The sequence below is a fragment of the Pelodiscus sinensis genome, chromosome 19, assembly GCF_052426305.1.
Source record: "Pelodiscus sinensis isolate ZL-2025 chromosome 19, ASM5242630v1, whole genome shotgun sequence".
In the NCBI taxonomy this organism is placed as follows: Eukaryota; Metazoa; Chordata; order Testudines; family Trionychidae; genus Pelodiscus; species Pelodiscus sinensis.
In genome coordinates, this window is record NC_143070.1 from 18,769,879 (window position 1) to 18,781,107 (window position 11,229).

At 51.0% G+C, this 11,229-nt stretch overlaps 1 protein-coding gene across 1 annotated transcript; it reads right to left on the bottom strand.

The window, feature by feature from the left end:
* Window positions 1-299: 299 nt before the first annotated feature.
* LOC106731302 (uncharacterized) lies at window positions 300-10,143 on the bottom strand. Its single transcript, XM_089771047.1, is given in 6 exon segments — window positions 300-524; window positions 527-1,881; window positions 2,198-2,347; window positions 3,396-3,522; window positions 4,444-4,531; window positions 8,079-10,143. Coding segments are annotated over 5 exon segments (1,743 nt in total). The 5' UTR covers window positions 4,468-4,531; window positions 8,079-10,143; the 3' UTR covers window positions 300-437.
* Between the last annotated feature and the right edge of the window lie 1,086 nt (window positions 10,144-11,229).

Sequence of the window (11,229 nt, forward strand, 5' to 3'; positions counted from 1 at the left end):
AGCGGTTCATGGCCCAGCACTGTTCCACGGACTGGTGCTTTACACATTAACGCAGTGGTTCTTCACCTCTTTGGCACTGTTACCCCTTAAGCTTAACCAATAAGCCAAAATTACCCCTCCTCCTTTTTAAAATGGCAATAGACAAAAAGAAAATTCCGATTAATCATTTTCATTGTATTTTGTTATCTCATGCATGATGTTGAAAAAAATTGAACTACTATTGTATTTTAAAGGTATTATCATCTGAAATATTCCAAACTGTGCCTTGAGGGATAATTACCCCCATGTTAAGAACCACTGCACTAACAAATGAAATCTGAGAGGTTTCCTCCTGGGGGATGGGCTGATGCATGACCCGTGTGGAATCTCTGATGTCTAGTGAGGTGTGAGTTGTACCCAACGCTTTTCCTACAGTCAAGGCAGTTATATGGTCTCTCTCATTTGTGGGTTCTCTCATGGGTAGTGAGGGCTGATCGCTGAGTGAAACCTTTCCCACACTCATGGCATTTACAGGGTCTCTCTTCCTTGCATGTACTCTCTGATGTCTCATAAGATTTGAGGTTTGCCTGAAGCTTTTTCCACAGTCAAGACATGTGTATGGTCTCTTTCCTGTGTGCAATCTTTGATGGATAATAAGGTGTGAACTCTGACTGAAGCTTTCCCCACAGTCAAAGCACTTATACGGTTTCTCTCCTGTGTGGGTTCGCTCATGTCCAATGAGGGCTGATTGCTCCCTGAAAACTTTTCCACACTCATGGCACTGATATGGTCTCTCTCCTGTGTGGGTTCTCTCATGTCTAATGAGGGCTGATCGCTGAGTGAAACCTTTCCCACACTCATGGCATTTATATGGTTTCTCTCCTGTGTGGGTTCTCTCATGGACAGTAAGGTCTGATCGCTGAGTGAAACCTTTCCCACACTCATGGCATGTATATGGTCTCTCTCCCGTGTGGGTCCTCTTATGGACAGTAAGGGCTGACTGATTAATGAAACCTTTCCCACACTCATGGCATTTATAGGGTCTCTCTCCTGTGTGGGTTCTCTTATGGACAGTAAGAGCTGATAGCATAATGAAATCTTTCCCACACTCATGGCATTTATATGGGCTCTTGTTTGTGTGCATTCTCTGATGGATAATATGGTGTGAGCAACCAATGACACTTTCCCCGCAGTCAAAGCACTTGTATGGTTTCTCTCCTGTGTGGGTTCTCATATGTCTGATGAGGGCTGATTGCTGAGTGAAACATTTCCCACACTCATGGCATTGGTATGGTCTCTCTCCTGTGTGGGTCCTCCCATGGACAGTCAGGTCTGATCGCTGAGCGAAACTCTTCCCACATTCATGGCATTTATATGGTTTCTCTCCTATGTGGGTAAACGTATGGAGAGTAAGAGCTGATTGTATAATGAAACCTTTTCCACAATCAAGGCATTTATATGGTCTCTCTCCCACGTGGGTTCTCTCGTGTCTAGTAAGAGCTGATCGCTGAGTGAAACCTTTCCCACACTCAAGGCATTTGCAGAGTCTCTCTCCTGTGTGTCCTCTCTGGGGCAGAATAAGGCCTGACTTCTCACTCCATCTTTTCCCACAGTCTGAGCATTCACAGGGTTTTTTTCCATTGCAATTTGTCTGCTGGGCTGGAGTTTCCTTGGGATCCTTGGATCCTCCGCCACATTCAATGGATTCTTCCACTTTACTGCTTGCATTGCTCTCCAGCTGCCTCTCTGCCCTGTGTCCATTCCCCCAGAATTTCCCCTGTTCCACACACTGGGAAAAATCCCCTTCAGCTCCTTCCACAAATGTTCCCTGTGATACTACGGATCCAGGCCCTTCCTCCTGTCGATTCTCCTCCTTGCTCTCCCTCACTGTCCTAGCACCTGCTGGGAAAGAGAGAATCCAGGCAGGAGTCACTGTCTGTGCTGGAGAGAAACGACCAACAGGGTAATGGCAAAGACAGAAAGCACAACACAATAATTGTTCGGGAAACTGAGACATTAGATTGTGCCTCCACATCCCCCCCAAACACTCCCAGGGATAGAAACATAGGGAAGAAACTCCTGACAGCAACAGGATGGCTGGGGAGTTGTGACAGGTATTTGCCAGGATGACACCTGCAGCCCTACCTTGGAGACACGGGGTGAAATTTAGAGCTCTCACTGCTCATTTTAGGGAGTCTCCGCTTTTTCCTGCACTCACCGCAAATATTCTGTTTTCGTTTCCTTGACTCCTCACCTATGTGGGTGCCTCTCAGGGTTTCCATTTCTTTGGAGGGCTGGAGATCTGGGACCCACGGCTCTTCCCCTCGTTCCAGCCAGACAATCAGGTCAGGTTTGGGAATAGGGAATCCTGCAAGGGATGAAATCAGACAAAGTGAAGGCACATGGACTTTGGGCAGAGTATGTGTCACAAGAAACACGCCCTGAGCTCAATCTAATCCTGTATAGGATTGTGGTAACTCAGACATTTTGAGAGCAACAGATTTCTGGGGCAGAATGGTGTAGGAAATGTGTTTAAGTTGGGATTTTATTCACTCTGCTTGCTTTGTTATGATGATTTCTACTGTCCTGTAGTAACCTCATTTTCCCTGGGCACTGCAGCACTATCTAGATGGTGACAGGAATTTGGGGGTGACTCACTAAGGGAGGATGCCCAGGCCAGCACATTCACAATGGCCCAGGTTCATGGCAATCTGAGCCTGAGACGGGTGTGTGACCAGACGACACCTTCTGCCTGGGAAGTTGGACATAGGTTGGACACGGGGCTCGCTGCAGCTAGAGATGAGGGGGTGGAAGTGAGTCTTGCTGGCTCAGAGGGCAGGGCCCTTGGCTCTGGGCCCCCTTCTCCCCAAGATGGATTGTATTGAGTGCTCCTGGTTCCTGTGCTAACAAGTCTGTTCTACCTGCCAGCTGAGTGTCACGTCTGGCTGTGGATGGGGGGTAAAGGGCCTGGTGACTCCCCACCCCTCAGTGACAGAGGGTTTTACGTCTGCACCAGGAGTTTTAATGATCTGCAGGCTCTGGGGATTGCTGACACACACACAGCTCTGGGGGCACACACAGCTCTGGGGGTAAACACCTGCCTAATTCCAAGCCTGAGGAATCTAGAGCTCTCCCCACGGATGGAGTCAGTCCCAAGAAGGCAGGTGAACAGTGTGTGTAGGAGAAATAATGTATGCAGGACAGTGCCCTGGTTCTGGCCCCCTGAAAGCTGGAGGGATGGGGATGAATTAGCATGCCCCTTAGGTGTCTGACTCCCCTGTTCCCCAGAAGGGATCACGGTGATGAAAGTGTCTCCCACAAAGGGGCTGTGGGCCCCACTCCCCTCTAATCGAACTGATCACATGCAGAAATGTCAGCCCCGGGGCTTTGCTAGCTGTGGGGACAGGAATCCTTACCCAGCGAGGCCACAGTCTCGTAGTTCTCCTGCATGACGTCCCTGTAGAGGGCTCTCTGAGCGGGGTCCAGCAGCGCCCCCTGCCCCGTGGTGAAATACACAGCCACCTCCTCGAAGGTCACCGGCATCTGAAACAACAGGGACCCCCACTCAACGCCTGCCACCCCAGCCACAACTTCACTCATCAACAATAGGATGAGCCAGGCTGGGTCAGACCAAAGGTCCATCTAGCCCAGTGTTCTGTCTGCACACAGTGGCCAATGCAGGTGTCCCAGAGAGAATGAACAAAACAGGGAATCACCAAGTGATCCACCCCCTGTCGCCTATTCCTAGTTTCTGGCAAACAGAGGCCCAGGACACCCTACCGGCCCATCCTGGCTAATAGCCATTGATGGACCAATGGAGACTCTGCTCAGTTTTCTCAGCTCTGTCCACGGGGTGTTTCCTCTTTCAGAAAAGGGAGAACACTCACCCCTCTCCCTCCCAATGGGCCTGTTCAGATAATCAGGCCCTAGACTGAGCAACTCCAAGCAGGTTTATCCTACCCTGCCCCTTCCCTGCCTCACTCTGGCTGTGTCTAGACTGGCAAGTTTTTCCGCAAAATCATATGATTTTGTGGAAAAATTTGCCAGCTGTCTACACTGGCCACTTGAATTTCTGGAAAAGCACTGACGATCTCATGTAAAATCATCAGTGCTTTTCCGGAAATACTATGCTGCTCCTGTTCAGGCAAAAGTCTTTTTCCGAAAAACTTTTGCGCAAAAGGGCCAGTGTAGACAGCATAGTACTGTTTTCCGCAAAAAAGCCCCAATTGCGAAAATGGCGATCGGGGCTTTTTTGCGGAAAACCGGGTCTAGATTGGCCACGGACGCTTTTGCGGAAAAGCATCCTGCCAATCTAGACGTGCTTTTCCGAAAATGCTTTTAACGGAAAACTTTTCCGTTAAAAGCATTTCCGGAAAATCATGCCAGTGTAGACGTAGCCTCTGTGTATTTCCTGCCCTCACCCTCTACAATAACCCCCCTGCAGCTCCCCACAAAATCCCTTACCCGAGCAGACTCCACCACAGCCATTTCCTTGCCCTGTCACCTGAAGGATGGGACAATCTGGAGCAAAGTGGGGACGTGATTCTTCAGCCTGTCAGGGTGAGAGGGGTGACGGTTTCCAAAGGGGGTTTGGTCCATTTCACATCCCACCTTCCCCAGGCTCTCTCCCTGCAGACAGATGCTCTAGGTTCCACCATGATGGGAAACACTCAGTTGTGTGGTTACAACACAGGCCTGGCCCCTCCCCCAGGGCTGAGCCCACGAGGCACTTTTACACCCTCCCCAGGACAGAGTCTCTGAGACAGACGTTCCAAATCTGCCACTCTGGGGGATTCCCCAACACTGTCCTTGAGGGCAGCATCCCCCTCCCTCATCACATGGGGGCTGGGAGGGGCAGGAACTGGCTTTTCTCTCCTTGCCCCTTGCTGCCAGGACAGTCAATCTGCCCGGGTGAGGCAGTGAATGGGTCTGGGCAGGTTTGGGGGCTGGGAATCTCTCTATGTCCTGCTCCTGCTGCCCCTGCTGGTCTCACCATCCCCCTTCCTGCCTCCTGCCCTCTCCCCTCTGCTGGGAGCACTGGTGCCTGCCCTGTGCCCATGGGCATTTGCTCTCCAGCAGGAGTCTGGCTGTGTCACTGAAGGCAGCAGCTCTGGGACCCACAGGCACACAGGGCCCCCCCCTCCCCACCAGCAAAAACTCAGGTTGAAAGAGACTGGTTTCAGGTTGAATCATGTTCCTGCCCCTCCCACGCTTTGTCCCCCAGTTCTCTCCCCGTCACCTGGAGCTATGCCAGCACAGCCTGGGGCTGCCCCAAGGGGTGAGTCACAGGCACCGGGGAACATCCCCACCCAGGGTGGGCACAGAGGGGCTGCAGTGAACATCCCTCCCTGCTATAGACCCACGGCTCAGCCTGGGTCCCCAGATCATGATGTCGGAGGTAGCAGCATCAGATCCAGGAAACTCAACCAGCTGTAGGGCTCTGTGTCCTAAGCAGAGACAGACACCAGCCTCCTCTGTCTGTGCCATGACCTCCCCACATTCCTGAGCCCCTGGACTGCCCCACAGCCCCCAGGGACAGCTCAGCAGATGCAGATTCCATTCACCAGCTGGACTCACCAGAGCTGAACCAGACCCAGAGAATCAGGATTTTTAACTGAGTCTGAACAAGACTTGAACCATCATTTTCCCTCTTTACTCACTCAGTGAATCTGAACTAACTGGGGAGTCCCAGTTTCATGGCTGTGCTTTGCAGTGACTATGGTCTGACATGGAATCCTGGGCAGAAATCAGAAGCAACCACCCAGGCCTGTCGACTCAGGTCCCACAAATGCACAGATTGCTTAAAATGCAGACCTGAACTTTGGGAGCCATGTAGTGGAGAAGGGTGGGTAAGGGTGGAGGAGGGGCCGCCCAGGGATAGTTGACATGTAAATGCTGAGCCCTTAGAACAGAAGTGGGGAACCTTTTTTGGGTGGGGGGCGATGACCCACAGATAAATCAGTGGGGGGCCACACACAAGCGAGACGCTCCCGCCTGGGAAAAAGGCACACCTCACAATCCCCTAGCACACCAGAGCCTTGGGGAGCCCAGGCTAGTAGATTTTGTGTGCTCCAGCCCTCAGGGTGGATGGCAGGGGGCTAGTGTGCCAGTGTGGGCTCCCCAATGTGTGGGGAGGACCCCTTAGCCTTGGGGGGGGGGGGGGTCGGCTGCAGGCAAGTCAGTGTTCCCCACCCCTGACTTAGAGGGAACTTCCCTGTGCATCCCTCCCCACAATGCTTGTGCGAGCAGTTTTAGGGAAACAGATCCCCCCTTCCCCACTGCTGAGGGGAGCAGCCCCTCCCCCTCTTGACCCCACAGCCTGGGAGAGCTGCCAGTGTCTCTCTCACCAGCCCCGATTCCTGTGTGTTCCCCCCTCCAGCACCCCACAGCCCCATGGCTCCTCCCCCTGCCTCTCTGCTCCCGCTTCCCTGCCCCCTGCAAGCCCTGCGGCTGCAGCAGCTTCCCTCTGCCCAGGACAGGTCGCTCACACAGGTTGCTGGTAGCTGCCTGGGGGAGGGAGGGGTCCGAGGCTGCAAGGAGCGAGGGGCGCCCTGGCCCCTGCAAGTCCCTGCCTACGCCGACTGCAGGAGCGGGGCTGCTCCGCCCGGCGCCCCCCGGGTCCTAACGCCCGCGTTGTATCTGGGGCTGGCTGGAGGTGGCTATGTTCTGTATCGCACCGCCACCCCCAGGCCAGCTGAAAGGTGCCGGGGGGCAGAGGGGTCAATTGCCCAGGGACTGGTGATTGAAGAGGGCTGGACGATGGTTTACAGACACACACACACCCCGCACCCCACTGGGGCACCACACCAAGTATGTTCCAGGATGGATCAACAACCGTGGCACTGAGCCGGTCTGTATGTAAGCGCGGGAATGATCCCGCTATTGTGGGGAACTTTCCTGGCAAACCAAAAAACTCCCACAGAGTTTTAGTAAGGGGTAACAGTCCCCTTATATGTACAAACCACCGGCCAGGCTTATGCCGGGAAGTGACACCTGCATGAGGGGCAGACACAGCCAGACCCGTGGGAAGCTGCCACACGCCACTCTCAGTGGGAAATGGCAGCTGCAGCGTCAGAGACCTTCCTCCCGCCTGAAACCAGGTCAGGGAGCCCCAAAAGCTCTAGCCAAGGCACAAAGCAAGCCTGGCTGCCATTGCAGGGCATTTCCCAGAGGGCCAAGCTCCTGCCAACCTGAGAAAAGTGGAGCCTTCCAGTCAGGGGGCCAAAAGGCCCTCCCCCAGAAACTCCATCGAGGGCAAGAAATCAGCTTGGCCAAGGCTCAGAATCCCTGCAGAGAAACTCAGTCACTTGAGGGCAACTGATTAGCAGTGCTCTGGTGTAGCTACAAGTCAGCGATTTACAAGCAATTGACATTATGTTCATATTCCTTTTACCTTAATGGTGAGGTCTTTGAATTAAAAAAATGGAAACAAACAACAAAACTAGAACTAACCAAAAAGATTGGTTTTTGTTTGCAACATTATTTGTTGAGACAGAAATATATGTACAATATTTATAACAGTGATCACCTAAAACTTTTTTTAAAAAATTGTATTGATAACATTATGATTATAGCCTAACCATGCTGTTAAAATAACGTGGTGCCATATATTTTTTAAAGAAACCATAGAACGGTGACGTTTGTTGCAACAAAATAAAAATAATAAAAAACAGTCGCATGACACATAACATAGAAACTCTAGGACATATTACAATTAAAAACACATGGGGCCAGAATTCTATTTATGACTATTCCAAATAAGAAAAACAAAAATAAACAAATAAAAAGGGTTAAACGTTTAAATGTTAATTCTTTATTTAAACATTTAATAAAAACTGATAAAAAATCATATTGATGCTTGCCAAATTTCTTGCATTAATTTAATAATGTTTGGCATTTCCATTTCTTCATATAAACTCGGTTTTAAAGCTCTGCTGTCTGGTACTATGAAAAGCCCCAGTTTCAAATACTAGTAAATTAGTGCTTAGGGTTAGAAGCAATGCAGGTTTTTCTGTCGCTTGTAACTCCAGCTGTTGCAATCCTGAGGGTTCAAATGATTGTTATTAAGTTACTAGATTTATTTAAAGAAGAGTTGTTACCTTGTTTTCTCTTTGTTCCTTGTTTCCTTCTGTTTTCAACTGTCTTAGCTTTTGGAGGTTTCTGTGAAAACTGCAACTTCCAACAATGTATCAAAGTGAGGACAACAAAGAGAGAGGGGAAGAAAGTGGGGGTGGGGAAGGATGAGGAGCAGCCTAGGAATGTGGGAAGACTTGAGCGGAGAGAGATTAACTCTTAATGTAACATGCAGCAGCAGGAAATTCAGCAAACTGAGGAAGGCTCTACAGGGGAGCATCCCAGTATGTAAAAATACTAGTGCAGGAAGGGTATATTTGCAGCTATGAACAAGGAATGTAGTTCTGTAGGTCTTGCTAAGCAGTTGAGAACCTGCACCCTGGGGTGTTATCCTGGCTCTGAGGTGGGGGGGATAGTTACCTGCTCTTGTAAAACCTAAGTTTCCTCCCCCAGTGTCTCTGGCTTCTATCTCCATGCCCAGTGGATTGTGGGAGCAGGGCTTGGTCATTCAGATGTATGGTGCCCTACGCCGGGGGAGGTGTTGCCTTACAGGAAGGCTGCGCTGATAGATTTGGGGGCAGGAGCAGGGCAAGGAGGCGTAGATGCAGGAACAGGAGGAGTGGCTGCAGCACCCCCACATTTGCAGTTAACCTGGCTGTATCCCAAAGCAGTGCCTCAGTGTAGAGATACCCTCAATGATTTGGGCAGACCCATTGGAATAGAAGTTTGCCAGCAGGCACATGCCACCTTCTGCTGGGAGGCCCTGGGAAGGGCTAGTTTGCACAGGCTGCCCAAGGCCCTTCCCAGCATCAGGAAGAAAGAGCAGGGGTGGAGAAAGCCCCCAGAATTCCTGTTGCCTGGCAGGGGAGAGACACAGGACAAAGCTTTGCTGAGAAGTTTCACTCTCTGATGGAGCATCAGACCCGAGCTCAGCAATAGCAGCTCCTGGCCCTAACCAGGAGGCCAGCAGGTGGGTGACAGTCAGTGTTTCCTGCCCACACTGGGCTTGCTGGGCAAGGGAGGAGGCTGGTCCATTTTCTATTGCCCAGAGGGGACAGGAACAGAAAGCGACAGGAAGGAAATTGAGCCTAAGGCCACTCTTGTGAGTCTGTATCACACACACATGCACAACAGCCCTGTGCTCAGGCAGTGCTTGCTGTGACAGAAAGCGACCCCCCCACCCCCACCTTTTGCTCCATGTCACAGCCTGAGCCCAGCCACACGCACTGACACAAACTCCAACCCTGCTTCAGAGCCAGTCAGCGGCACCACAAGCACCGCACCAGGGAAACTCCAGAAGAACAAGCCTCCTCTGCTTCCATTTACCACATTGCAGCCCTCTCTGCATCTCCCCAGCCAGCCCTGCAGCTCCGCCAGGCAGCACCCTCTGCAGGTGGGAATTCTTTCCTAGCACCATGGGGCTGGGCTGCTCCCATACTGGCGGAACGCACTCACACAAAGCTTTACACAGCCCAGGACATACCCAGGTACAGTAGGGTGCCCCTCACTCCTGACTCAGGGACCCCTGCTGTCCCAGCCCTGTGCCACCCCTCACTCTTGAGCTACATCCCCCTACTACTTTCCTGGATCCCTCCCAGCCCCACGGTGCCCCTCAGTCCCAACCTGCACCTACCTGCAGATGTGCCTGCTCACTTCCCTGCTCCACTTCCAACCCAGAGCCTGCTGCCAGCTTGGCCCTGTGGTGCCCCTCATTCATGCCCCACAGGGGCCAAGAGGCCCTGGCAGGAAAAACACTGACAGGAGGCTAACATGATGGAACCGGGCTCTTGGCTTTAGCTGCCTCCCAACCAGGCTGCTCTGCCAATTCTGTGTCCTCAGAAAGAGACAAGACTAAAGCAGGCAGGGACCCCACCTGAGGCTCAAGCCCAAACCCAGCCAGAGACTAAGAGCCTCACATTCCAGGTTATAGTAATAGAAATGTAGCCATGTTAGTCTGGGGTAGCTAAAGCAAAATGCAGGACTATGTAGCACTTTAAAGACTAACAAGATGGTTTATTAGATGATGAGCTTTCGTGGGCCAGACCCACTTCCTCAGATCAAAAAGTGGAAGAAAATAGTCACAACCATATATACCAAAGGATACAATTAAAAAAATGAACACATATGAAAAGGACAAATCACATTTCAGAACAGGAGGGGGATGCGGGGGGGAGGGGAAAGGAAGGAAGTTAAGTGTCTGTGAATTAATGATATTAGAGGTGGGGAGAGTTAGATGTCTGTGAGCTAATGGTATTAGAGGTGATAATTGGGGAAGCTATCTTGGTAATGGGTAAGATAGTTTGAGTCTTTGTTAACAAAGGCTAACTTTGTGTTAACAAAGACTCAAACTATCTTACCCATTACCAAGATAGCTTCCCCAATTATCACCTCTAATACCATTAGCTCACAGACATCTAACTCTCCCCACCTCTAATATCATTAATTCACAGACACTTAACTTCCTTCCTTCCTTCCCCCCCCTCCCCCGCATCCCCCTCCTGTTCTGAAATGTGATTTGTCCTTTTCATATGTGTTCATTTTTTTAATTGTATCCTTTGGTATATATGGTTGTGACTATTTTCTTCCACTTTTTGATCTGAGGAAGTGGGTCTGGCCCACGAAAGCTCATCATCTAATAAACCATCTTGTTAGTCTTTAAAATGCTACATAGTCCTGCATTTTGCTTTATTCCAGGTTATCACTGTTTACTGCACTTCTCTCTCTCCCCCTCCCAAGCCTGTCAAACCCCAGGCAAGGTAACTTTCTCTTGGCAAACGAGCTGGCACGCAGCTGTCCAGGTGCACTGAATGCCCAGCTGTTTTTCATAGGCTGGCAGAACCAAGGCATGGGATTCTTCTGTGTCCAGATGTGCTAAGCAGCTGCCAGCCAAGCCCCCAAGTGCTGGTCTGTTCCTTATCTCCCCAGTCAGGCTAATCCCCGCCTCTACATGTTATAGTCTCCACTTTGCCTGCCTGGCTTTTAGCCAAGGACCTGTTGCATGTGAGGCAAATGTGACACCCACTGCACTACAGAACCCAGCCTGCGCCTTTTGGGGGCTTTTCTCAGCAGACAGCCCCTCAGCCATTTGCCTTTTGCAGAACAGGCAATCAAAGGGCACCAAGAACATGTTTTCGCTCACTAGACAATCAGCGCAAACGCTGCAAGAGCATCTCTAGT